This window comes from Macaca fascicularis, chromosome 3 (genome assembly GCF_037993035.2).
Source record: "Macaca fascicularis isolate 582-1 chromosome 3, T2T-MFA8v1.1".
NCBI lineage: Eukaryota > Metazoa > Chordata > Mammalia > Primates > Cercopithecidae > Macaca > Macaca fascicularis.
Window position 1 is genome coordinate 96,697,086 of NC_088377.1, and position 27,943 is coordinate 96,725,028.

The following is a 27,943-nucleotide window of genomic DNA, read 5'->3' on the forward strand; positions in this document are numbered from 1 at the left end:
TCTAAGTGATAAACCAAACATCGTATGTTTTCACTGCTATATGGGAGCTAAGCTATGAGGACACAAATACATCAGAATGATACAATAGACTTCAGGACTTGGGAGAAAGAGTGGGAGGAGGGCGAGGGATAAAAGACTACAAATATGGTACAGTGTATACATAGGTGATGGGTGCACCAAAATCTCACAAATCACCACTGAAGAACTTACTCATGTTACCAAATACCACCTGTACCCCAATAAATTATGGAAAAATAAAAAAATAAATAAATTTTCCTCTTTTAGTTCATCTAAATTTTCTAAATATATACAAAGAACATGTTTTATCTTTACACTAAAAAATGTTGTTTTTAAACAAGTTTATTGAGATGTAATTCATATATAACTTACCTTTTAAAAATATACAATGGTTTTTAGTATAGTCACATCACCACAATCTAATTTCAGAACATTTTTCTTACCCAAAAGGAAACTCTGTACCCAGTAGCTATCATTTCTCATTCCCCTACTCCTAGTCCTAGGCAACCACTAACATAACATACTTTCTGTCGCCTTGAATTTGCCTATTCTGGACATTTTATATGAATGGCCTTATAATAATATGAGGTCTTTCTGACTGGTTTCTTTCACTTACCATAATGTATTTAATGTTTATCCATGTTGTAGTATGTATCAGAACTTCAGTTATTTTTATTATTAAAGAATATTCTATTGTGTGGATATACCACACTTATTATCCATTTATCAGTTGATGGATATTTGGATTATTTCTACTGTTTGGCTATAATACTGCTACAAATAGTCATATTTTTTATGGTAGCACTGAAAATGAAGAAAGAATGTTAACACAGGGAGATTACTGATACGTCATTTTAACAGTCTAAATAAGTGATAAGAATGTTATCATTGATTGAAGGGCATTTGGGTTGGAAATAGCAGTGTGGGCCATGAAAAGAGATATATTTGGGAGGTAGCATCATCAGTTCTTGGTGACTGGCTGAATATGTAAAGTAAGAGAAACAGAAAGTCAAGGTTGTCTCTTGAGGCCCCTGGTCTGGGCATTGAGTAACATCATCCACTGAGATCAGACACACAGAAGGTGAGTTTCCTTCAGGCATGTGGAATTGCCTGAAGGAGTATTGGTGGAGACATGTGGAGCTTGGAAGAGAGGCCAACCAGAAGGTATAGGAATTACGGTGGTAGCTGGATGAGACTGTCCAGGGAAGCATGAAGATGGAAAACCAATAGTCAGGAGACAGAAAAGGGAACAAGAAGCCACAGAGCAGACTAGAGAAGCCAAGGAATGAGAATGGTGTATGAGGAGAACTGTCTCATTGTAAAATGCTGCAAAGTAGTAAAGTGGATTATAAGCAAAGTGTGAAATTATGGAATCACTTTGACAAGGTGAAACATAGTCAGAGATCAATAACTTGAATGACTTGGCCTATGCTCAAGAGGAGATACAGAGATGGGAGGGGACAGAATCTATAAAGCAGCTGTGCACATTTCTGCAGTCCTACAAAGGACTTGGGTTAGTTCATGAGAACTGAAATACAAACAAGCTCCATAAACACATGGTCACTGCCCTTTTAATAACTTACTTCCTTTTGAAAAAAATTAATTTTCCTGATTTATGAATTGGCCCTTGTTGTTTCCTTACCACCATTTCGGATACAATTACATAGTTGTTTTCCTGCTGGTTCTTTCTATCACAGGGCCTTTTTACAAAAGTTGTATATGTCATTTTCAGAAAATGTACAAAATATACGGAAGAGAAAGAGCAAGAGGAGACTCAGATACCACCTGTAATTCTAACACGCAGGGATAGTTATCATTAATACACACTTTGGTTTATATTCTTCTGGACCCAATTTTGAGAAGTCTATAACTAAAGCTCAGTATTGTGTTTACTGCCTTTGCTAACTTACATAGAAAGGTCTATCCTGCTTCCATATCAACATATCCTTATGTCCTTCTGTGATTTATGAAATTTCTTTTTTTGAATTTAAATACCTTGTTTGTCTGAAATGTATTGTGTGATATGGGATGAGGTAGGGAATCTATTTCTTCTCTCCAAATGGTTGGCCAGTTTCCAACACTATTTTTAACCGAATTCATCTTGTCCTCTCTTCATTGCTTTGAAATGCCACATTAGCACATGTGGTTAGAGTTAACAACACATTCTAAGTTTTTACATATGTAATTGAAGGGAAGAGGGTGGATCCTCCTGCTTAAGGAAGTTTTAATTATCCCAGTTGCTGTAATCGTAGAAAAGCAAAACGTAACACAGATATGCACTCAAAAACTAACTGACCACTTATAAAATTAGTCTGTATTAAAATATCCTCCTGCATTTAACACTAGATGAATCTCTGCCTGCTACCAACATTCTATTGGTTAATCCCTCACTGGCTGTAGGAAATTACTGCAAATACAACACAAATTGGCTGCAGAGGAAAACTACAAATCTTGCAAATTATGTCAGGTTTAACGCAGTTAAAGTGTTATTGGAGAACTGTGCCTGTCACATGCAAGGCCAGTGACCCGTGAAAATCTGGCAGTCAGTTCAGTTGACAATAAAGAAAAGAAAACTGACCACAATGATGACATGATAGCTGTTTCTAATGAAAATGACTTACATATCGAAGGACTAAGAGAGACTGCTAGGAAAACAGATCATGCCTTGGAATATTTTTTCTTAAAAGGACCCTTTCTGTAAAGGTGCCTGTAAGGCCAAAGTTGAGTGTACACTATTGTCATTCACTTTTGCTTAATAATGAATAATCTGAAAATGCAAATTTTACACTGCAGTCAAGTATAGCCCAAGGTACACATCCGGCACAGCATGACACAGCAGGATTGGAGTGCAGGCGCACAATCCCGTGCATTATATAGTCATACCTATGTAGCCATAACATGGGAGGACTCATCACCTGGCTCTGAGCCACTATTGTCTGGGAGGTGCATAAATGCAGCACCAACAGTGTGAGTGAGTTGCTGAATAAAGCCATGTCTCACCTACCTGTGGTCTCTCAAGTGTTCTTTCAGCTACCCGCTACCCCAACAATTCCCCTCAGACCTCTGCTTGGGCTGGAACCTAACACCTGTATAATCTTATAATCGTATTCTTTGAATTGAACTCTAGAATCCTTTTGTCAAGTTCTCCCAAGTTCCTTTGGGATTTTACAATAGTATTCATCATTATTACTAACAGAAGCTCACATTTAGTGAGAATTTGCTATGTGTCAGGTACTTGCTAAGCATTTTCCATGTACTACTATATTTAATTTGGCCAACAAATCTATAGCGAAGTATCATTATTTTTCCTATTTATAGTTGAGAAAACAAAGAAGTGGACAGACTAAGTACTTGTTCCATATCATATAACTGGTCAGCTTAGCTCTGGAACCCATATATTTCTGATGCGAAGTTCACTTCACAATAGCATTTTCCCATTTTGGAACTCACTCCCTTTTTTTTTTTTTTTAATGTCAAGATAAAGTATTGTATTCTCTGTAGGAAAAACAGACTCAGAAGCCATTTTTGTATATTTAATTCATCTAAATTTCCTTAAAGAATGACTTCAAACTTATAAAAACTCAAAGTGTAAAACCAACAATTAAATCACACTGACAATTATGAAAGTAAACACCAAATGTCTTATCAAGCATCTAAGTGAGACCTGGGAGAATTAAATTTAAATTCGGTTTAAATGGGCCAATTAGAAGTAGCCTCAAAATAGTATCAAATCCTTAAGGCCAAAGGTCATTAACTCAAGATTTAAACACTAAAGAGAATTTAAAATCTCTCTCTCAAAAGGCTAGAATACATATCTTATTCACATTTATACTCTGTATTCAGATTCATACTGTTTCTTTTCTCCTATCCACTTAATACAATAATAAAGATGCACAAAATGCTAATTCCTGGGTGGTCCCTACCACATCTCAAAATGATAACTTTTTAAATCCATATCTATGAAAAGATATGGATTATATAAGATACCTAATCTTATTTATCAAACCTTCTTTGCTTCCTTTTACTCCCTCCTCTTGGCTTCCTTTTAGCCCAGGAATCTGGCGGTGTGAAAGAAAATACAGCTGAAGCTATGGCCCATTATGAACTGTGAAGTCATCTGATCACATTAAGAGAATATTTACTTGAGGCACCTGATCAGCCTGAATTGTCTTTACACCCCTTTTCCTTGCCCAACTTTCTATGCCTGCTCAGTGTGGTGCCTACAGCATTTGTTTTCCAAGCTTCTATCTGATGGGCCATCACTTACCTATATCACTTCTTGGGCAAGGTATCACCTAGTGGAAATTAAGTTTAAGAAAAGCATAGAGGTGACAAAAACTCCAGTGTTCATGAGGTTAAAATGATAAGACTTCAAATATCATGAGTTAGGCCCACTCATGTATACACTAAGTTTTGCATATATGCTTGAGAGGTTCAAATCTTTGCCATAATTAGGGCTACTGAAATATTGTCCTAGATACTGAGGTTATAAAAGGAAGCCTTCTGCAAAATACAGCAAGTCTTTTAGTCCTAGGCAGCTGCAGGGAGAAGGTTGGGAACATATATGCATGAAAAGGCCAGCTAGACCACTAAATCACTTACATTCAGATCTTTAAAATACACAAACCAGGTGGCCCTCTGTGACTTCTGCTCTAAGGGTAGAATGCATACTGCTGAGATTGGAAAATAGATATTTAATGAAAGTAGACTCCTTACAAGCTATATTCACCAGCAGAAAGATGTGAACATCAGAACTGCAGATGAGAGAAATAAATTTGATGGCTCTGCAACAACAATAAAAAGTTCACTAGAAAAGGTTAAGGGAAAAACTGATAGAGAATTGGTAAAGTCAAGCAGGAGAAATGTGAGGCAAAGAAGTTCATAAGGTAATTACCATTGGGAAAGATTTTCAAACTCTGGACACCAGGGAGGATGTTGTCACCACGGCCTTCACTAGAGCAAAGAAAGGGCACATCCAAGGTGCTGGGCTCATAAAGTCATGAGGCTAGGAAAGACCAAGGGTTTTTTATTCTGAGATGTTTATCCATCTGCAATTTAATAGGCAACATGGCAAAATTGCACACACTCCTGCCTTTTAATACTGAGCACTTATTCACTTCACCTTCTTAGGCCTTCGTTACCTCAGCTGTTAAGTGAGGGAGGTGAACCAGACAATTTCTAAGGTCCCATCTAAATCTTAAAAAAAGATCATCTCTGCAAGAAAAGCTTGTATGCTTATATATTCAGTAATCCAGTCCTTTCTAATATGTCACTTTGTATATTTTGATACAATGATTGGAGCTAAACCAACATTGTAAACTGCGCAATTACAGGCTTGAAGCAAAAATAACTCCTCACAGTATTTCTTAATAAGAAATACTCATGACAATGTTATCACATCACCTTTGGACATAATAAAAATTAAGCACAAAACAAATATAAGATAAATCTTTACTATATTTCTCATAGCAAAGCAAAGAAAAGAGACTGTGTGAAACTATTTTCTGCCCTTTTCCTTTCACACTGCTAGACCAATTTAAGTGGGGGGGGGGTGGGCGGGGCTGGGGGAAGGCCGAATCAAGAATAACTTACACAGGAGGAGGCTCTGGCTAAAAACAGATTTGTACCACTGTGGTCTGTGTGGTCTAGAGGGAAGCACAGTGGGCTGGGAGATTTGGATTCTAGACCTAACCCTTCCAGTAACCATGTAACTCCAGGCAAGAGATTTCAATTTTCCTGCCTCCACTTTCTATTTTGAGACAGCAATAATTCTACATGTCTCTTCTACCTCAAAAATATGCTAATACAGAGATAAGGCATGTGAAAAATCTGAGTTATAGGGAAGAAAAGTAGTATAGGCAATAATTAAGCATGTTAATGACAACAAGTGCTAATTTAACAATTGTTTAAAACCTCACTATCTTGATTAGATCAAGACAAGTGGGAGGGAGAACCACTCAACCACAGAGTGGCAAGCGGGTTGTTGGCAAGTGAAGGCATGGCATTGCGACTTTGACCCTGATGCACATGCACACAGGCTAAATCTCTCCAACAGAACGAACTCAGCTAGACCAAGCATGAATCTGGCTGATGGCCCCCTGGCCTGTGAACAAACACATTGTCCATCTTTCTTCTTTTCTTCATTTCCTTCTCCCTTCCTTCTTTTCCTTCTTTCTCTGTCCCTTCCTTCCATATATTCAAAAACTTTGCACTGAGGTTTTAAAATGTTCCACATCCTAGATACGGACACAGCCCTTATGTTACTTACAAATCTAGTTACTTAAACAAAAATGACTAAGACAGGGATATGGGGATCCCTGAACAGGAAAGCTCAGACAGAGACCGGAGAAGAGGATTCAGGGCTGCTGCAGCCAATCAGGTGGGCCATCCCATCCCTCTTCAAATTTTCTCTCTCTCTCCTTTTTTTAAATTAATATATCTGTCCTTTTCCCTCAAGTCTCCTTTGTTTTCCCTGTGGGCAAGCAGGGAGGGAGAGTCATAAACTGATACTTATTATAATGAATAGTTTTCATTTACTATCTCATTAAGCCTAAATATCTCTTAAGAAAACAATCTTGTAACAGTGGACAGAAGACAGACAAGTGGAATAGTTAAGAGGATGTTACAGGGTGAGATAAAAAGGTTCTAAATGAAGGCAAACAATGTCAGAACTATTTCTCTATGGAAAGGTGTTTCTATTATAAAAGGCCAAATAAAAAATATTCTTCTGGAATAAAGTTGGCTTCTACCTATGTATAGTTGAGGTAAAGATATTCAAATCATAGAATATAGAAGCCACAACACCAAACCAGCTATTTTTCCACTTTCAAATTTAAAGGCTGAATCATGCATATATCCATAAAAATGACAGTAATTATAGCTTGAATTTTTTGAGGGTGTCTCTGTTCCAAGCATTGTGCTAGGTGCCTGATAAACTCATAAGGCCCCAGCGGCAGGGCAAGCATTATTAGATTCACTTTCTAAAGGAAGACATGAAGATTCTAGAAAAGAAAGTAACATACCCAGGGTCATATAAGTAGTAACAGATAAAAAGAGGCAGGATCCAAGCGTTGTTCTGTCTGTCCCCAGAGTCTGTGCCTATTAGATTATGCTATGCTGTCTCCATGTTTATCTTCTACAGTTTCACTTGCATTCCTTTTCACTTCTAGGAATGCTGATTGAGGGGGAAAAGGAAGCAACAGCAAGACTACCAGAAAGGGAATGGGGGCAGGGAGGTAAAGAAAAGGCATGTAAGAAGGAAGAAGAGAAAACCACACCACTTCCCACACTATGGTTCTTGCTGTAGGAGGAAAGAGACGCTACAGCTGCCGCATCAATAAATTCATTGATGTAATGCTCCTTGCTGCTTCCACAGACAGGCTAGGAAGAGGGAAGCAGGACTTGGGAACGGCTGCCCCTAAGAGACCTGAGGGCTGCATGACTAACTGCTCAGTCCCTATGACCATGGGAAGGGCAGTCCTGGGTGCCCATGACCATCACTGACTGTCCATGGAGGGGCAAGTGGAATCTCTCTCCATGCTGGCCCATGGGTGCCCGGGCTCTGAAGCCTGCTCACATCTCTTGATCCCCACCTTTCACTTTGTCTCTTTCCCCCTTCTTCTGATGACCACAAGCCAAACAAACAGCAGAAGAGACTGGACTCATCTAGATTACATTAGTTGCTTGTATCATGCTATTTACATTTATGAAATATTGTATCGCGAGATCACATTTAGTAAAACTTTTTCTTAAAAACAGTTTTATCCTCTAATCCACTTTTTATTGGTTAGAAGCCAAACAAAATGGATCGTATATTTAAAAGCAGAGAGAAGAAAAAAGACATACCATTCTAGAAATGTCTAGCAAGCAAATATCTCAAGAATATTTATTCAAGGGGTTACCCTGGGATGTCAGAGGGGAAACATGAAATCAATTGCCTTGGCTATTGTCACTTTAATATGAAATGTAAACCCCAAATACAACCACAGGCACTTCCTTTAATTTGGGAGAAGTATAATTGTGTTTAGGGAGCGTGGACAGAGCTCTTACCTGGCATGACCATGGTCTGTGGGGCTGCTGCATCGGTACTTAGGCAGAGACGGCCACCTTTGGCTAATCTATCGCAGAGTAAGGTGATATGTTTCTTCAGTTGGCTTGTGTCTTTGGGTATATTCAGCTGGCTGTTGAGGTTCAAAGCCTGCTCCTTCGAACTCTTCGACAGGCAAGTCTTCAACAGGTGGGAAATGGCGGCATCCACCGTTTCTTCCCAGCCCTGGATACAAAAGCCAATTTTGAATTAATACAAAGATGACAATGAGAAAAGTGGGCACTTGATGTATTATACAGATTATTGAGTGTTTATGTTCAAGTGTTGGGGACCTGTGAAGAGTGTGGTATCTGGAATATTCCAGACTAGGCTGGTTTGGAATTCTAGCTCTGTCACCTGTTTGACCTTGAGCAAGTTACTTAATTCCTCTTAGCCTCATCTTCATCTACAAATGAGGATGTTAATAGTCTGTCCCTCCAAGGGTTAGAGATCTATGTATGAGAAGGGTTTAGCCCTGAGCCAGGCATAGAGTAATGAGTAACAACAAAAAGTCTCAGGCATAGGTCTGTTTGATGACCTGGTGGGTAAAGCTGCCAGGATTATAGTTTGTTTTGCCTTATCTTTCTTATCTTCAGTTAAAGGAAAGCGGGCCAGGAGTGGGAGGACCTTTGGATACCCTGGGGGAAACTGGAATGGCGGGAAAACCCTGGTGTCTCCCTCAGGTACACGTTCCACAGCCGTGGAATTATAGGCAGAAACAAAGGAGCTATTTCAAGAAGGATCCGGTGAAACACAGGACCTGCCTAGTACTGCTCACTGTCCAGGTGACAGTAAATGACCCAAAAGAAGTAGGCCATTGCCCCCACTTTTTTGGGGAACGGTGTGGCTGTGCTGCAGTGAAAAACCTAGAAAAGCGCAGTGACAGCTGCAATTCCAGGAACATCAGCACTAGGCAGGGACCTCAGCATTGTCATGGAGAGCACTGGCACCAGCAGGACTGGCATGGGGAGGCACCACCCTCAGGTGGGTTCAGCTAACACTGGCAACAAGGAGTATGAGGTAACGAGCAGGAGGGGTCAGTTTAGGAGCTCCCTTTAGGCATCCCCAGAGGCTCCAGGAATAACTGGGTAAGATCTTTATGGGGATCTGGAGGTCCTAAGAAGCACAACAGGGAAGCGAAGCATGAGTGAAATCTGGGTGTTGTTGTGAATGTGACTCCATCTGTACACAAAGGCTGGTAAGGCCTAGAGCACCACGGGCCTGACCATCTAATACAATTATAAAGAAAGACAAGAAATGAATTTATGATCATAGAATACTGCAGAATAGTACAAGTCCCTTATATTAGGGGTAAGAGACCTGAGACTCAGAGAGAAGGTTCCTCTGGAACCCCTCATTCCATCCTCAAACTTATCATTTGAGCCACCGCTCAAATATGCAAATCAGATGAGGTTACTTCCAAGCTTCAACTCTGATATGGTTTGGCTGTTGGCTGTGTCCCCACCCACATCTCAATTTGTAGTTCCCATAATCCCCACGTGTCATGGGAGGGACCCAGTGGGAGGTAACTGAATCATGGAGGTGGCTACCCCCATGCTGTTCTTGTGATAGTGAGTTCTCACGAGATCTGATGGTTGAATAAGCATCTGGCATTTCTCCTGCTGGCTCTCATTCTCTCTCCTGCTGCCCTGTGAAGAGGTTCCTTCCGCAATGACTATAAGTTTCCCGACAACTCCCCAGCCACGCAGAGCTGTGAGTCAATTAAACCTCTTTTCTTTATAAATTACCCAGTTTCAGGTATTTCCTTATAGCAGCATGAGAAAAGACTAATACAAACTCCTATATTCAAACAGTCATACTGGCATTTAAGGAACTTTCTGCTCCAGCTCTTGCTCCATTGTATTCTATTCCCATCCACCTGCACCCACACTGTCTCTCCCTTAGGCCTCTGCACATGGCCAGTGCTCATGCTGCAATGCCCTAACCTCTACTCTTTATCTGGCCAACTCCCACTTAATGACTTGCTCAGGCACTGCCACCCAAGGGCTGATGGGTGAACCCTCTTTGGGGCTCTGAGACTTCACACACCCAGATGCATCACAGCTCTTGTCACCCTGTGATGTGGGTGCTGTTTGCAGGTCTGGTTTTCCGTGAGAGTGCCTGGAGTTCTCCACATCCCCACACTATTCTTGGTATACAGAGGATGGTCAAGAAATATGTTTGCTGGACAGAGAGATGGTGAGATATAAAACCAGGACCTTAAAGTTGGGAGAGCTTTGGAGATATTTATGTCTAGTCTCGTGGGAGTTTTCCCAGGATCATTTATACAATAGCAACCATCTGCCTAGGCATAGCTATCTTCAAGATCCAAAATCACTACTTTTTGAGGCAGTTCACTCCTTTCAGGGACATGTGTAACCAACAGAAAACTATTCCCACACTGAGTCAAAGTCTACCGCATTGGCCCTTCTTCTACCCTCCAGAGTCATGCAGAATAAATCTAACCTCTCTTCTACATGACAGCCTGTTTTATCTGTGAAGACAGCAATTCTGTACCCTCTCCTCCAGAATAAACATCCTAGTTCCTCTAGTTCTTCCTTACACAAACAGAGTTTCAAGTTTTTTCTCCATTGTGACCACTCTTCTTTAAATGAGCTCCAATTTGAAACACTTACAAATTTATACAGCTAAGTAGAGAGCCCCTGAGTGACCCCAAAACACTGGGCTGCACCTGGGAATGTAGGTATCCCACAGCCCTCCTTTTTTCTAGGAATTCTCCTGCCAGCCTGGCCTCCAGTTGCCTCTGCTCTCTTGGCAGTTGGATTACACTCTTGATTCACATTGAGTGCACAGACAACTAAGCCCCAGATCTTTGCCACACTTGCCATGTCTCTTCTTCTAGGTTTATGAAGTTCTCTCTCTCTCTCTCTCTCTCTCTCTCTCTCTCTCTCTCTCTCTCACTTTATTGAGACAGAGTTTTGCTCTTGTTGCCCAGGCTGGAGTGCAATGGCATAATCTCAGCTCACTGCAACTTCTGCCTCCCAGGTTCAAGCGATTCTCCTGCCTCAGCCTCCTGAGTAGCTGGGATTACAGGTGGGTGTCACCATATCTGGCTAATTTTTGTATTTTTAGTAGAGATGGGGTTTCACCGTGTTGGCCAGGCTGGTCTTGAACTCCTGACCTCAGATGATCTGCCTGCTTCGGCCTCCAAAAGTGCCAGGATTACAGGCATGAACCACCGTGTCTGGCCTGCAGTTGGTTCTTCAGATCAAAATGCAGACTCTACATGTTTCATCTAGAGAACTTCCCACTGATTGCCATAATTGGTTAACTGGGACTTTTCACTCTATTGGCCCACTTCTATTGGCCCACCTGTAGGTGTCACTAGGCAAATTAGGAAAAAAGTAAATGATTTGAAAGTCATCTTGAAAATCCTTTCAAGAGATTCAAGAGACCCAAAAGACCATAAAAACAGCTTCCTACCCCAAACCACTAAAGAATAATAAACCACTGGTTGTTACAAAGACATCTCTTTACTACTACCAAAATCTAAACTAGACTAATATCTAGAATTGACCTTGTATTTCAGTAATAATGGGAAGAGGTAAATGAAGACAAAATAGTAACCCAGACATCACTAGAGAGGACATGTTTTCAATTGGAGTCATTGACAAAGACCTCTGGAGTATAAGAAGAAAAAATCCTTTGAATATAATTTGGCATTTGTATGCTCTGTGGTCATTTCAGCATTAAAATAGTTCCTACTCTCATTCATTTAAGGAAACTACTGTATCATAAATAGATTACTGTAACATATTAGATAATTTAAGTAGATATGACATTTAGTTAATACAGAGTACTACACAATTTCTTTTCCTAATGCCAACTTGCAGATCAAGTAAAAAACCATGTCATGTTTAGGTATTTGGCATGGGATACTTCTTTAATATAAATGAGGCATGATGCCAGTACTTTAGAAAGATTGCCACTAAAATACGGAGTTATTACTTGGAGGGACTGAATTGCTACATAAATTCAAATATAAGACTAAAAGGAATATCTTTGAGACAAAAAAAGAGCCTTTGAGAGTTTCGCTAAATAAAAATACAATGTGATAATTCACTGATCAAACATGTAGCATACTTACCTATGGAAATGTGAAATAAAATTGTGGAATCTAGAATCTCAGGTGTGAGAAGTACCTTAAAGGTAAGCTACTTTAAACAGCTTTTTGGTATTTGAGTCCATTACCTTTATTCATAGCTCTTAAATTGGTAAGGCTAATGTTCAGTTTTAATGTCTAAATACATACACATACTACATGCACATACCTAACCTTTATCCTTTAAAGATGAATATCAATCATACTAGTATTTTTGTCTTATATTGTGAGAGTAAAAGAAAATCTTAATTTGGGAAATACAGCACTAAAAATTTCTGGAATTGGGCATGTGCTCTTCAGTGAGAATTGATTTTTGTAATAGTTCTCAAATCCACAATTTGCTGTAAATTCCAGGTTGACCTGTGTGTATGGCTTCTAGAAAACAACAGTGCTGGGGGAGTGGGAGGGAACTGGGGAAGGGAAGGAAAGGGGACAGACGGAAGGGAAGGGAAGGGAAGGGAAGGGGACCGGAGGGGAGGGGAGGGAAGGGAAGGGAGAAGGAGTTAGTTAAATGTGCATGTTACTCTATTTTATCTTCTCCACAGCCCTTGTCGTTATTGGAAGTTAACTTATCCATTGGGTTTGTGGGGATTTTTTGGTTTACTTTGTCTAGTCCAGTATTGATAACTGGGTTTTCCTTTGTTTCCAGACCTTGCCTTTACCCAAGTCCTCTACCAGAGCCCTTGCTTTGGGAGCCTGCTGAAAGTGTCACTCCTTGATAGATAGCTGCCTAGCTTCTGCAAGATCCCTCCAGGGAACTGGACCCAGGGGCCGAGGGCCTACCTGCTACCTGACTTCTCCAATGCAAGTTGCCTGCTGTATGCATCCCCCAACATGGCTGCCCAGTTCCCTGCTTCCACATCTTGCCAGCCTGTGCAGAGGCTTCTACACTCCATGCTGGTCCCAGATGCCTTTGTGTACCAGTATGATTGCTGGTGTGCCCTTCTTCTGTGAGCCAGCTCTTTAAATTCAAGGACCTGGCCTTGCCTAGTCTGCTCCTCCTGACTGAATTCAGCTGAGCTATGCTTCTTGCTATCCAGAGTCCAGAGAACCACAGCTGAATTTCTGACTGCTTTGCTTTACTACCCTGCTAGTCACCACTGGTCAATAGGCCTAAATACCAGATCAAGCAAGTGGCTTATCAGAAACAGGGGGAAGTAGAAAGTTTGACCACACTTGTAAAGTTAATTTCCTAGGGTATCGACAAAAGTAACCAAAGCACAAAATAAACTAAGAAAGTACTCCCATGCCACCTGTGGATCAAAACAGTTGAGTTGATGATAGCTGTCCCGAGGCTCCTGGGTTCTGACTTAACCTCATTCACCTCATCTGCCCCTTCACTGTGTGATCTTAGGTCACTCATTTCATCTGTCTAGGGTACACGTGCAGTCTCCACAAAACAGCAATCATACTACTTTTTATGCCAATCTTATATAAATGGTACGGCACTCTGAAATCTTAACTGGAAGAGACTATGAAATGAGCAAATTTATTCAATCCTACTTTTTTAAAAATCAGAAAATAGAAGTATGTCATTGAAATCTAAAGTTCCAAGTCATAACCTTAAACTTCTTTTCAAACAAATTATAAACTCCTGCAAACCTATGTTTATAATAGAAACAGTACCACATCCTTAACTACAGTGGTATAGGGAAAACCCACAAAATGCCACAGTAACATTTATTACCAAATGTGCACCCAGTTAACTCTAAGGGAGCGAGAAAAGGTTAAAAAACAAAAACAAACAAACAAAAACCACGAGACCTGTTAAAAGAACAAATGTAGATTTTGTGGCAGGAGTCCAGATTTCAAGTGAAAAGAGAAGACTCAGAAATGGCCCATCTTGCGTTACATATTTGAAGGCGAAACAACTTTCATATCATATTCATTTATCTTAATAACAAACTGTATTAAAGGGAAAGAAATTTCTCTTCAATAGATGTAAAGGATTCACAATGAAAAGTGTTTGGTATTTATAACTGATCCACAGAACATTATGGTTATTACTTTGTATGGTATTGTATTAGATTATATTTAAACATGCTAAAACTAATTGTATAATGGGTCATTGTAAACCCCAGAACAAATAAAACTTTGTACTTTAGTTCTAAACTATGTATCGTGGAAAGTATAGGGCCTTTTCAGGATCTATCTAGGTTCAGATTATTTCCAAATATTATTTGCTTGATTGTAATCAGTGAAATCCCCATGTCATGCAAAGAGGGTTCAAAATCTTGAGCAATTCACCTTTGAAAAATAAAACAGCCCTTTGAATGTAAAATAGAAAATAAAATAAAATAAAAATGAAAGCAAGCTGTATTGTCTATATGGCATCTTAAGTTTAAAATCATATTCAATGCTTTTATAAAATAAAGCACTGAAAAAAATCAGCTCTAATTTTTTCAACTCATCATAAAATGAAGAAAATTCCACATGTAATCTACTAACTCTCATTCCCCAGTATCATTCCTTTTTATTTTAAATGGAAACAATCTATTGGACTTTTGGAATTCTCTGTATCTTTGTCACAACTCACAAGCAGTAAAAATTTAATTGAGATTTCAACCAAGAGTAGACCAGTGTGCAGGTTTATCCACACCATTTTGTGGAAAATCAAGCACACTGCATCCTATTGGATGAAATGGATGAAAATCTAAAACCTCTTTAACAAATGTAAGCTAAGAGACCTTCAGAGAGTTCGGCTGCGGTGCAAGCAGAAAGCACAAAGTTGCTGCAAACCAACCCATTCTGATCCCTTTTGTAAGCTTATGTTTTCCCAGGAACATTTATATTTGACCTGTACTCCATTCCAACCCCAAATTCTTTAGATGGAGAAACACAAAGTAGATTACCTGAAGTATTATAAAATGTGATCCTGGATGGAGATCATCAGTTTTAAAACAAAGCTAAACACTAATGATGTCTGATGGAGCCAGTCACCTTGACTAAGCATCAAAGTTTAGTTCAAGCAAAAGTTTCCAGTTACCTGCACTACTCAGAAGCAACTTACAAAAAAAATTAAAGACTGGAAAATCAAATTGATAACACAATTCCAGGGGAAAGCTGTTTCTGGTGGTGGTAAATTACATCACTTGGACCAGATTTCCCAGTGAGAACAACTGGAAAAGAACATATAAAAATCATTCCTTTGAAGGCACAGGAAAGCTAACATCATAGTGATAAATTACCGGGTCAAGATCCAGGGGACAATGAAGGCCCAAGAAAGACGAGCCCTGAGTTTAAGGCTGCCTTTTCCTCTGCGGTCGTTAGCTATGTGGCCTGCAACACTGAGCCTTCACTTATTCACCATCTCACACTATGACTTGCACTTATTTATATATTTCCACAAAAGGGGAAGTATGGGCCATGAAAGTACATTGGTTTAGAAGTCAGAAGACCTACACTGTGGCTTTATGTCTCTGGGAAAATTTAAGCTTTAAACATAAGCTTAATGTCTCTGGGAAAATTATTTTAGTTCTCTGTATCTCAGTTCCCTCATCAGTAAAAAACCAGGACAATATTTCCCTTGCCAGGTGCTTACTAAGATTTAATGAGACATATTTAGCAAATGCAGGTAGTTAATCCCATACCAATATTCTTACTTGTGAGAGTTCTCCCTAAAGTTTATCTTTTCTTTGCGGGTTCACTTGAATAACAGCAGCAGAAATAGCAGCAACAGCAACAGAAGTAAAAACTATTTTGGGGCTGGGCGCAGTGGCTCACACCTGTAATCCCAGCACCTTGGGAGGCCGAGGCAGGTGGATCACAAGGTCAGAAGTTCGAGACCAGCCTGGCCAAGATGGTGAAATCACTTTTTGTATTTTGTAAAAATATAAAAATTAGTTGGACGCGGTGGCAGGCACCTGTAATCCCAGCTATTCGGGAGGCTGAGGCAGGAGAATCACTTGAATCCAGGAGGCGGAGGTTGCAGTGAGCTGAGATCGCGTCACTGCACTCTAGCCTGGGCAACAGAGCAAGACTCCATCAAAAAAAAAAAAAAAACTATTTTAGACCTCTTATGTGCTGAGAATCTTACAAATATTATTTCAATTAATTCTCTCAACGACCCTATGAAAGGGTATTATAACTTCCAACTGAGGATTTAGATTTAAGGTACTTCACTGAAAATGTCATAATTATTAAAAGTGGGAGTTGTAATATAATCCAGGACTATATAGCTGTAAATACCACACTTGACCACTGTGGCCCAGAGCCCTTATTTCCCATTTCGTTATGTTTATCTTTCAATCTGTTATCATTAGGTCTGCTTAGGCTCCTTTTACTTTACTGGGCTCCAGAAATGACTTCTTCCCCTAGAAGATTCATGGTCATAATTAACATATGCACAGACCCAAAATTTAAATCAGCTTCTTTATCCAAATGAATAATCTGCATACAATTAAATGAGATTTTACTGCATTAAAAAAAAAAAAAAAAAGCACAATGCTCTGTGCCAGTTTGGTTAGGTCAAACTTTTACAAGAGTCCACCAAAGCTTTAAGCGCCTTCAGAGACTACTGTAACTGACATATGGTTATAGCCTTTGGACACCATGGCTCCTGAAAATGTAACAATGGTCAGACATGATTCTAAGGAGTCTGAAGTACAAACACTCATTGCAGGCACTCATCATTGAGAATACTTGGAGCAGTCACTCCTATTATCAAGACATACAACACAATGGGTCACATAAGACTCCTCAAGTGCCCACATATTTGACAGAGTCTGGGAAAACTTTTATTGCCACCTAGGACAAGAGAAGAACCATATGAGTAAGCTAAAGGTATCAACTCCTCTCCTGACAATGATGTGTTCTTAACAATCTCAAAGAACAAGGAATAACTGAACTCAGGGAAAAAAGTGTCTAAAAATACATGAAACCACAGATTTAAGTGAAAAGCAGTACAGGTTTCTTTTCTTTCTTTTTTTCTCTCCTCCCTTTAATTACTTTGAATTTTTCAGGACCACCCAGAAACTTCACTATTTTAAGACATGGTTATTTATTTCTCTCTTGATCAGGACCGCCAATGGATATGAAACAGCTCCAGAAGGTCCACATGCTAGATTTCTATTTCTATTTTCTTCCAATAGAAATCAAGTCTGGAGGAAAAAAATATTTAGAATTGCATCTGGAATGACAGAGCTGCACATCATTCAATGTTAGTGTCATTTTTCACAGTTATCAAGCTAAGATAACAGCAGGGGAGCAGCACAAATCTCAAAACTGTAGAGTAATGGTGATGAAGTAGTATGTTTATCCACACATTCATCCTAATTTTAAATATCGTTGTCTATAAATAGTTTAAATTTGAGTCTATACAGTCATTTATTTTAAAAGTATTTATTTAGAGCCAACTAGTACAAGACACACTAAATACTGTGGGGTTTTTTTTTCCAAAAAGGTGAATCAGATATGGATCCTACTTTAAAGTAGCTTACACTCAAGTGATAATAGAAGAATATATACAAAAATATAATGATATAGAAAATGGAATGTACTTAGAGAAGTAAAGTGCTTTAGCGATTATTTGTTTTAGCTCTCATGCCCTAGCCCCCATCCTAGAACAATATGAAGAATTATTTGTCAAATAAAAGTTATTCAGACAGAAAGGTCTATACAATAATGTAAATATAAATAATATAAAACTTTCCCAACAGTTTTGTACAAAAATTAATTATATAGCTTGAGTTCATTTTAGTGTTATATGAAGCAAGCCACAAGTTGATTAAATTTGCCAGCATTTTCTGGTATAGGCTTGAGCACAGACACATATAACTATAAAATATAAATCTACATTTATCCTTGTGAAATAGATTGGAGAAGAGTAAAAATTCACTTTGATCACTTGGTCCAAAGTTACTCCATTGAGTCAGACTGTTCATTTTTGTGAGGCCCCTTAATTTGGGTTCAAATCTTGCCTCTGTTATTTTCTAGATGTGTGGCCTTGGACTTATTTCCTCATCTATAAATTGGAACAAAGATAAAAGCACAAGTAGTTGACTTGAGAGCGGAGCCAAGAAGCGCCAATGGGGAGTGGCGAAGTGTGATGAACAGTGGAGAAAAAGCAATAAAGGGTATGCTGTTGAGCGGCAACTGGTGCTCACTCCTGCCAGAGAACTCTGGGGGATGGTGTATAACATAACTCTCACAGTTACCCACATAAAGGATGAGGGAACCTGGGTATTAATCTACTAAGTCTATCAGTCATTGGCTGAGCATGGTGGCTATGTAGCTTCTGCCAAACAGGGATAGTCCTCAGGCAAAAACTGCAGGTGTTGAGCAGGTGGAAGCATTCAGGAATGGTGAGAGGTTAAGAGATAGGTATGGGACATGCACAGCATGTGCTACCACTGCCTACTTCAAAGGGGCATAGTGAGGATTAAATGAAATAACAGATGAAAAGTCCTTGATCAATGCCTAGCCCATAATAATGCTCAATAAAGGTTAATTTTCTTACATTCCTTGGCATATCTTATTTGGGTGTGTGTTTAACTCTTCTCCCATTTTCTTTACAAAATAGAGAAATTTAGTTAGTGAAATTCACTGGACTTAGTTCTAAGACTGCTAACCAATGTTTATGACCTTGAATTCAGACCCAATAGGTTAGAAAGGAACTAACAACTGCTGTTAAACAATACAAGTTAGATTTTTATTTCTCAGGCAGCTGGGGAGTTTCACCATTCCAAATGCAAGAAATGAAACATATTCCTGTTAACACTGTTAGTGACTTCACCCACAAATTCTTATTCATTGCTGTGGGTGAGAAGATCTGTGTTCACTCAGTTCTCACAAACTACTTATCAGTGAGATCTTAACCTAAATTTCCTATGTTATGCAATAGACCACATTTAAAATGATACCAATAGATACTCAATCTTCATTACTTCTCACTGTTTATACATGGCTTTCTCTTCAAAAAGCAACAACTGGTAAGACTTTCCCTATTTACTGTATATGAAATGTGCTTCTAGTCAAAAACACCTATTCCAAGATGGGAAGTCATGGACTTGCCTTTTTCTATGACTTCCTATGCCCAATTCAAACCACTCATAAATTCCCTCTTAATAAAAAAGACTACAATGATCATTTCTTTACTCTGTGCTTACAAACATGTTCCATCAATTTTTTTTCTTTCTTTTTTTTTTTTTTTTTGAGATGAAGTCTTGCTGTGTCACCCAGGCTGGAGTGCAGTGGCACGATTTTGGTTCACTGCAACCTCTGACCCCCGGGTTCAAGTGATTCTCCTGCCTCAGCCTCCCCATTAGCTGGGATTATAGGCGCCTGTCACTGCACCCAGCTAATTTTTGTATTTTTAGTAAAGACGGGGTTTCACCATCTTGGCCAGGCTGCTCTTGAACTCCTGACCTCATGATCCACCTGCCTTGGCCTCCCAAAGTGCTGGGATTACCAGTGTGAGCCACCGTGCCTGGCCTATGTTCCATCAATTCTAGGACATTTCTCCCCCACATCCCAGAAGTAGGATTGTGTCTTATACTCAGTGGTATATAACAACTTCTGGCTTTCAGGTTCTGGTCATGCTATAGTTTTCATTGCCTGAGTATGTACAGCCTTTATCTTAGCAGTCCATATCATGTCATGTCCACTGACTTGTGTGCAATGTGAATACTCCTCATTGAATTAATTACCATTTAAATTATCTTTTAAAACTACACCATGACTTATGATTGAGTAAAAAAGTTACTGTGTGCACAGAAAGGTATGGAAATAGTGTAGTTAGAAGTATAAAGTTAAACTGAGTGAGGCAAACATTCATGACTGAAGAATGACAGCAATTTCATATTTTCTCACAAAGCAAAAGCTAAGCTGTAAGCTTTCCAGGATGTGAGACAAGAAAATACACCCAGATAGAATAAACTGTGTTATGTTTTGTTATGGAAAGACACGCAGAGAGATCACTATCCTATGTCAAAGTCAAGCAATACAACTAAGGTCAGGAAAAAAAACTGGCAAATCCCTGAAACAGATGTGGTTTAATTAATTAATGTATCATGTAGGACTATTGTTAGAGCATTAAACATCAATTTGCCTAAAATTTCTTGCTGACTTTGGACAGAGGCCGCTTAACTTCAGGCAACATACAGTTCAACTGAGGAGGAAAAATGAAGTTTTGAGTTTAGTCAAAAAGGAAAGTTTTTGAAAGGATGTAAGAGGCTCAGAAAAAAGAAATCATGAAGGCAACAGTGGCACACTCAAGAAATGCTGCACGAACAACGCTCTTTGTAGTATACAGGACAATGCTACATGGAAAAACACAGCAATGAGCTGTAGTTTAAGGACCTGTCATGATTTAGGGGAATCAAACTTGGAATGTGAAGAAGTTTCAGGGATACCTTACTCAATTTATGTTGCTTGTATCTTTCTTCTTATTCAGGCACAAGAGTAACGTATGATAAAATTTATGTCTAAATACGTCTAAGAGAGCTCTTTCAATAATAAAAAAATTTAAGTGATAAAACTATTATGTCATAGTTTAATTTGCAGTGTTTTTTTTTCCTCTGATTCATTCACAAAGCAATGCCATAACTTAGAGTAGATGGCATCTTATTGCTGAAATACAGTGGCAATAATAACTACCAATCTTGGATGCCTGTCACATGCCAGGCACCATTATTTGGCACTTCATGTACATTACCTCAATTAGTCCTTACAAAGCCTTAAGATGTATATATAGAGTGTCCTCGTGAAACCTGCACACCTTTGAAAAGTCGGTGCCAAATGAGGTCATGCACCTAATGCAGTTTTTACAGCATTTAGCACCACTGTATTATTATTGTTGTTATTATTATTGTCTTCCAAAGGATATCAATAATTAAGCACCAAAACCCTGAATCTGAAATGATAGTGAAGATGCCCCAGGGAAATTCAATGTGTAGTTTAACTCATTGAGAACAAACCATTTTTAGTTACTTTGTGTAAGCAATATAATTGGGATATATATTTGCATATCTTATTGAAGGAGAAAAAATTTATTATATATTTTTCTCACTCGATGTTTATTATGTTATAGTAAATCATTTACAGTACCCAAAGCTAACGAAGGCTGGATTCCATTGTTTAACTTTTTTAAAATACAGGAAATTCCCTCTGTAACAGCTCCCATCCTAACCCTGTGAAAGGGGTGAGCCTGTGGTTCTGAGCTCCTCAGAAACGGCCATTTCCTCACTCTGTATAGACGGTGTTTTCCATCAAACTCCAGTTACCCCTTGATGAGAAAGGTACTAAAGAACCACATTCATTAACTTTCTTAATATCATGTTCCCCTTCTGTACCATTTGTTTGCCGGTTCAGTAAGAATATAAAAAGAAAGCAACCTGAAATCAAATCCGAATGGCCACTCTCACCTCTCCAAAGCAGAACCAGTCCTTGGGGAATAGTCTAGTTCACCACTGTACAGATAAGGAAACCAATACTCCGTGAGTTCCACCACTTTCTAAGGACACAAAGCTAGTTAAGTATTTGTTCCAAAAGGGATTTGAACCCACAGTCTGACCTAATTCTGTTCAACTGATATGCCACAGTTCATATTTTTCAACTATTAGCTTTTAGGTTGCTTTCAGTGCTTCATAATTCTAAATGTAAACATTATGGTACCAAATGGATTTTAGTTTACTGCTTTTAGCGCATTAAGTTAGATGACTGATGCCAAGTATAAGATTTGTTTTATGACTGACATTTTCTTAGAGGACTCTCAGGAAAGACCATATCAGAAATAAGTGGGTATGTCTATTTCACCATATGTCTGTCAGCACTATATAGTAACAAATTTGGCTAACTCAATATAGGTGAAGGGTACCTAACAGTTGCTTTCACTTGTATATATTCATCACTGCTAAGATTGGAAATGTTTGTGTATACTGACTTGAATTATGAGGATATGCGAATGAACATATATATGAATATTTATTTGTGGTGGTTTGACTATAATCTATCTATATCTTTTAATATCTGTACAGAAGAGACCAGGTTTTGCTCTTATAAAACCCAAAAATATTTGAAGTATCTTAGAAAAAGGGGAGGGGTGTGGAAACAGAGGTAGTACACTTCCTTTTCAAAAACTGATTAAAATCTACACAGTTGTTAGACAAGCATCTGTAATTATGTGAGACATTATGAAAATAAATGGAGTATCAAGCAATACTTGTATACAACTATATGTTTAATTGCTTTAATTCTGTAGGGATGTAGAAGAATATTTCCTTATATTTATTAGAATATAGGACAAGTACAAGCACAGAAAATAATTTTAGAGTATTTAATGACAAATAAATTGTATCATACCCTCCAAGTGAAATTCACAAGAGAATGGGAAGCCAGAATAAAGAGGGAGGAAATGAACATTGATTTACTTCTTAAAGAGAATATATGGAAGGGTAGAGAGAGGACACGATTTTAAGTGAAGAAAAAAATCCCTCTTCACTCTGGCTTGATGGAAGAAGCTGTGTACCCATGGTTCACCTTTCCCAGAATGAAGGGGGTAGCCGGGGAGTCACACAAAATGAGCTTTAGAAATCAGATATGGTAGAGCCAAGTGACTGAAGGTCCTCAATGCCTGGCACTGGAGTTCAATCTGAACAGGGGCCAAAAGAGCCATGTCAAGTGTGTACACAGCTGTGTGATGGGAGAGCACCGGGCTGTGAGTCCAGCAAAGATGTGGGGGGCACACCAATGCAGAGACACGGGCAAAAAGGCTACTTTGGATGCCAACACAGAAGGTTTTCAGGTGCAAAAACAGGGCCTGAGCCAAGGGGCTCTTCCAGAAAGATTTCCAAATGAACAACAGCGGGCCAGGGAGATGAACTGAACACAGAGATGCAGGGAGACACAGAGCCACATGTTGTGGTCCACAGCACAGAGGGCGTGCTGCTTTTAAAGGACGGAAGGCCAGCAATTTCCATGTATATGTTTCTAAAACAATGTACTGTCACAGAAATGTTAAAATAATCTCTTTGTAATTAGCAAAGAGATTAGGGAAACTAGATCAAACTAGGTCAGGGAAAGGTATTTTAAGAAAACCGAATTAATATAAACACACCTCTAGCCAGGAATAAAATTGGTAAGCATTATGAAGTTGATGATGATCACTATTTTCCTCACTGTGATTGTTTGAATTTAATTATTACACTATTCACATTTAAATCCTACTTTGTTTCACGGAGGATTTGAAAAGGCATACAGAGAAAGTGACACTTCAATTAATGCTTTATTTGGTTATTTAGTCTCCTTATTTTAAAATGCATAAATAGCAAATGTGTCCATTAAAGCACCCTTCAATATTTGATGTAAAGAAAGTTTTTTAAATTACACATCAAAACTTGTGCATTGTATTCTACTTGACTTCTATCCTATACTATATTCTACAGTACTTCAACTATTTCACTTTTTCAAAACAGCAAGAAAACCATCAAAAAGGCTCTAAGATATACTCAACTGTAGTGAGACAGAATATTATACAATTAAGTAATATCAGTTGCATCTCACTAGCAGCAACACAGGGTACGTGGTCATTATAACATGAAACTAGTTCTTTCATGTTTATCTTGCTGGCTAAGATCATGGGAATTACCAAAATATTTACTTTCTGCACTATGTTCCCATAGACAGTTATAATTGGGATGATACTTTAACAGTCACAAAGGCAGACTTAATACTGACACCAGACTTCCTCCTTTTGTTTGCCTTTTAAGAAGAGGTCATTAATAATGGCAATGATTAGCCATTGCAGTCATCACTCAACCCAGACAGCAAGCACAATGGCCCTTACATCAAATCTGACCTATGACGTAAAAGTCTCTCAACTTTGTAAGCGAGCTTTGATAATTCCCTCCACACAATAGCATTTCCTATTATAAACATCTGTTTTCTCACATGAACCACGTTGAACATGTTAAAAATAAGTTTCTCTTTCCATATCAGTTTGTAAAAGGGATAATCAATCAAGAAATAAGGCTGAAGGCCCAAGTCTCCTTCCCCCACTGATGTAAATTTCCATCCTAACTTTCCCAGGGGATTTTTAAGTTCAGTACTAGGGAAGGTAACTATTAAACCCTTAAGAACACAGTAAAGCTTTCCTTCTTCAAATTATAGATAATATCTACTAAAGACATTGAATGTACTTTAAAAGAAAAGAAATAGTCAGGCATAATGCTAAACAATGTGCTAACCAATTCCTTCCAACTCTAGGATTCTACGCAATCAGGTCCCCAAATCAGTGAACTATTGCTCTTTTCATTAGAGATTCCTCTGGAGTCAGGTGAGCATAAATGAATATTAGAACAGACGTCTGATACAGGCAGTTTGGAAATATCAATACTGCTCCTCCTTGTTCTCTTGCCATAAGCTGAATGAAGAATCTTAGTCATTTAAGCTGTTTACTAAGATAATGAGAAGCAGATTTGTACAGAGATCAGGAAGGGCAAAGAGGATTCATCTACATACCAACTCCAAGTGACAGTGACCACTTAGAATGTTGTATTCAAAAGGATTCTGAGACCATGTGCAGGCTCAACAGAAAAAAATTCAACATGGTTACAATGTTTACCAAGGCCACATGGGGAATAGTAACAGCAGCACTTGTGCCAGCTTCTTGCCTCTCTTATATGCATACATCTCCCCAAAGAAGTTTCTTCTTCCTAAAAGTGTCTGGTTATTGCAAATCTGAACAGGCTGAACCTAGGATATCACAAATAAGTACTGCAAATGCAAACACCATGGTATAACTTAATGTCAGTATCTTACCCTACTTTCATTAGTGTGTCAAAATGTGCTGAGGTGGTTAACTCAACTGATAAGATGTTTTTTCTCTTGATGACTGACAATGCTATGCAACAGAACTTTCTGCAATAACGGAAATGTCCTATATCTGGGCTATCCAGTGTGGTAGCCACTCATTCACATGTGGCTATTGTGTAGCTGAAATATAGCCAGTGTGTTCTTAATTTTATTTCTTTGTATTTAAATTTCACGTGGCAAGGGGCTATCATATTAGGCAGCACAGGACTAGAATGTTTGCTTGCAATGTTAAAGTAAATCCACAGAGGATTGGCTCTAAGTCTGTTTTGCTTCCTGAGGTATGCTATGTGCCTAGAACACTGCCTAAAACGTAGTATGTGCTAAGATATTCACTGAATGAATAAATGAGTAAAGAGATTTGTCCTATCAGGTCATCCTGAAGTATGGATGGTTTTGCATCTTTAGGCTTCTGTGCAGCATTATTAGAGGGAGATGTGTGTAATATCACAATTAAACACTCTCTCAGACTCAAACCAGTAGCACAGCCCTCACTGGGCTTAGTAGATAAAGTATTTTCCATAGAACTTCAAGCAAACAGAGGGTCAATCGAGACACATTTAAATTTTGCATTGAGAATTCAAATACCCTGAAATATCCCCAGCTCCTAATCTGAAAGATATGAAAACAATTTATTTTAAAATTGGCCAGTCTGATACTCTGCTGGAACATTATTTTGGATGGCACTTCTTTACCATCACAGGAAGATGGTAGGGACAATAGTAGGTTATCAAACGAAACCGAGGGTAAGAGCTTTTTTAGGAGACACCAAATAGAACATTTAATGTTCTTCTATATGAAAAGGGGTATCCCTACAAAAAGACATCTGGCACATATAACTTTGAGCACCTTTAAAAATTTACTTATAACAGTCTGCAATACCAGCATTTATTTGCCCCAAAATAGTATTGAGGAGTGATAAAAATGGAAAGGCATTATTAAAGAGACAGATCACAGACAACGATTAATTCTGCTCCAAATGAAGCGGCATTTTAAACAAAATACTGTCAATATAGAGTGGAGAACGTTACTTTTCATTAGCAATAGCACATTCTAAATATTTTTGCATTGTGAACCTGATGTCATTAGAGAGAAAATACCCAGAGTTGGCTATTGCATTTGGCTGCCTTTTAACACATGCCATCAAAATAACAACAAATCATTACACAGTGCTGTCTGAAACATAAACAAAACATCATCTGAGCACTTTCTTTCACCTCTCAATACTTGTGGGGACATGTGACCTTGAGCTGAGAGGCTCTTCTGAAAATGTTGTCCACATGTCTAAAGTTTTCCCCCTCACATGTGTACTCTGCCATCCACCCTCAACCAAACCATCTAAATTACATTCAGATTTTTGTGGTATCATAATAACTTCAATATGGGATATATTTTCAACATTCTGGTAAGAGAGTCCTTTCTTCCCTGCCTCACCCTTCTTCCAAGTTATTTCAGGTTTGCATATTTCATTTTCACATCTCAGTGGGATACCCATCATATAACATTTATTTGTGAGGTCTAAAGGCATAATGTGGGGGATTGTGAACTAGCATGTCAAAACCACATACTGCATGCGTATGTCTTAAAGAATGAAAAAGGATTCCTTTTTTCTCAAGATGTATAAGCTGTCTCAACAGTATAAGTCCAAAGCGAATACCACAACCTAATTAAAGATGAAGAGCATAACAAGCAGTATTAAAATGTCTTTTTTGATTCATTCTTCTCCAAGTTATGTTTTTATCAAATGTCTTGTCTCATTAATGACTCCAAAGACATAATGAGTATACATACCTTCTAATCTCACCAAATTCAGAAGAGAGTTGAAAGAATTTTCTTCTACATGTTTTGGGGGCTATGACAGTGGAGAATGTACAGGCAGGGTAGAAAGGGACTTTCAGAAGAGACTAAGTCCATTCACCTGCCTACAGGGATAAGCATGCTTATATATTCCCAGATGAATAAGACTTTTTAAAGATCTCTCAAGTAAGAAATACCACAATCTCTTCTGGGTACCAATTCCTACATTTAGAACATTTATTTCTAGGAAGGTCTTCCTTTGAGTTTAACCATGCTTCAGGGCCAGCTTCATGAGCATTCAAGCTCTGCAGTCACAAAGGGGCTCATGCTCAGAGGGACCACCTACCAGCCCTGCCTGGCTTAATGTTTTGTTGTCACCATCTTGAAATTTTTAATAATTTTACCTCTGAACTTGTGTTTCCTAAATGAACTATGATGGAGCAATGAAGCACATGTATGAAAAGGGAAGATATATGCAGTATGCATGCCCCCTTTCTCCTTTCTGCCTCATTCACATGTAGCCCCATGAGCTCTGAATTCCTGTGGCCCCGTGATGAATAGGGGTTCAGGGAGACTCAAAGCAATTCAAAGGACGGCATGTTATGTCTAGACTGATTAAGTGGGGACACTGGTAGCCCTGAGAGGCTTTCCATGAGAACCAGATACATTTTGAATAAAGAAGAAAGGCAACAGAGTTCAAAGCAACAGGAATGACTGAAGAAGCCCATTGTATCTTTTCTTACTCCTGTTACTTCCCCTCTATTACCGAGTCACTTACAGTTAAAATTATAACATAGAAGGAAAGAAAAAGAATGATACATAGTTCCTTTCCCTTTCAGTTCTTCCTTTCTCATCAGTAAGCTGAAGGTAGAGAGCACAGGAAGATAGGCACACATCAACAAATGAAATAAAAAGTTAAGTCTGGTGATTCCACAGTTCTATAAGAACAAAACACATGTGTAAGTACAAGCTACAAAATATAAATTGTGTAATTTTGTTGATTCTGCATATGAGTCTAATGCTGTCATATTTGTATTTCAAAGAGGCACTGCACATTACAAAGACCAATGGTAAAATTCACACTAACAATTTAAATTTTTAATTTTTCTTAC

At 38.6% G+C, this 27,943-nt stretch overlaps 1 protein-coding gene across 6 annotated transcripts in view; it reads right to left on the reverse strand.

Moving 5' to 3' along the window:
• BBS9 (Bardet-Biedl syndrome 9) overlaps positions 1-27,943 on the reverse strand; it is a 489,942-nt gene that overhangs the window by 69,269 nt on the left and 392,730 nt on the right. For all 6 annotated transcript variants that reach the window (XM_045387644.3, XM_065542147.2, XM_005549820.5 and 3 more), the window contains one exon: positions 8,068-8,290. In XM_045387644.3, coding sequence (XP_045243579.1) covers positions 8,068-8,290 — 223 coding nt within the window. The remainder of the gene's footprint in view (positions 1-8,067; positions 8,291-27,943) is intronic.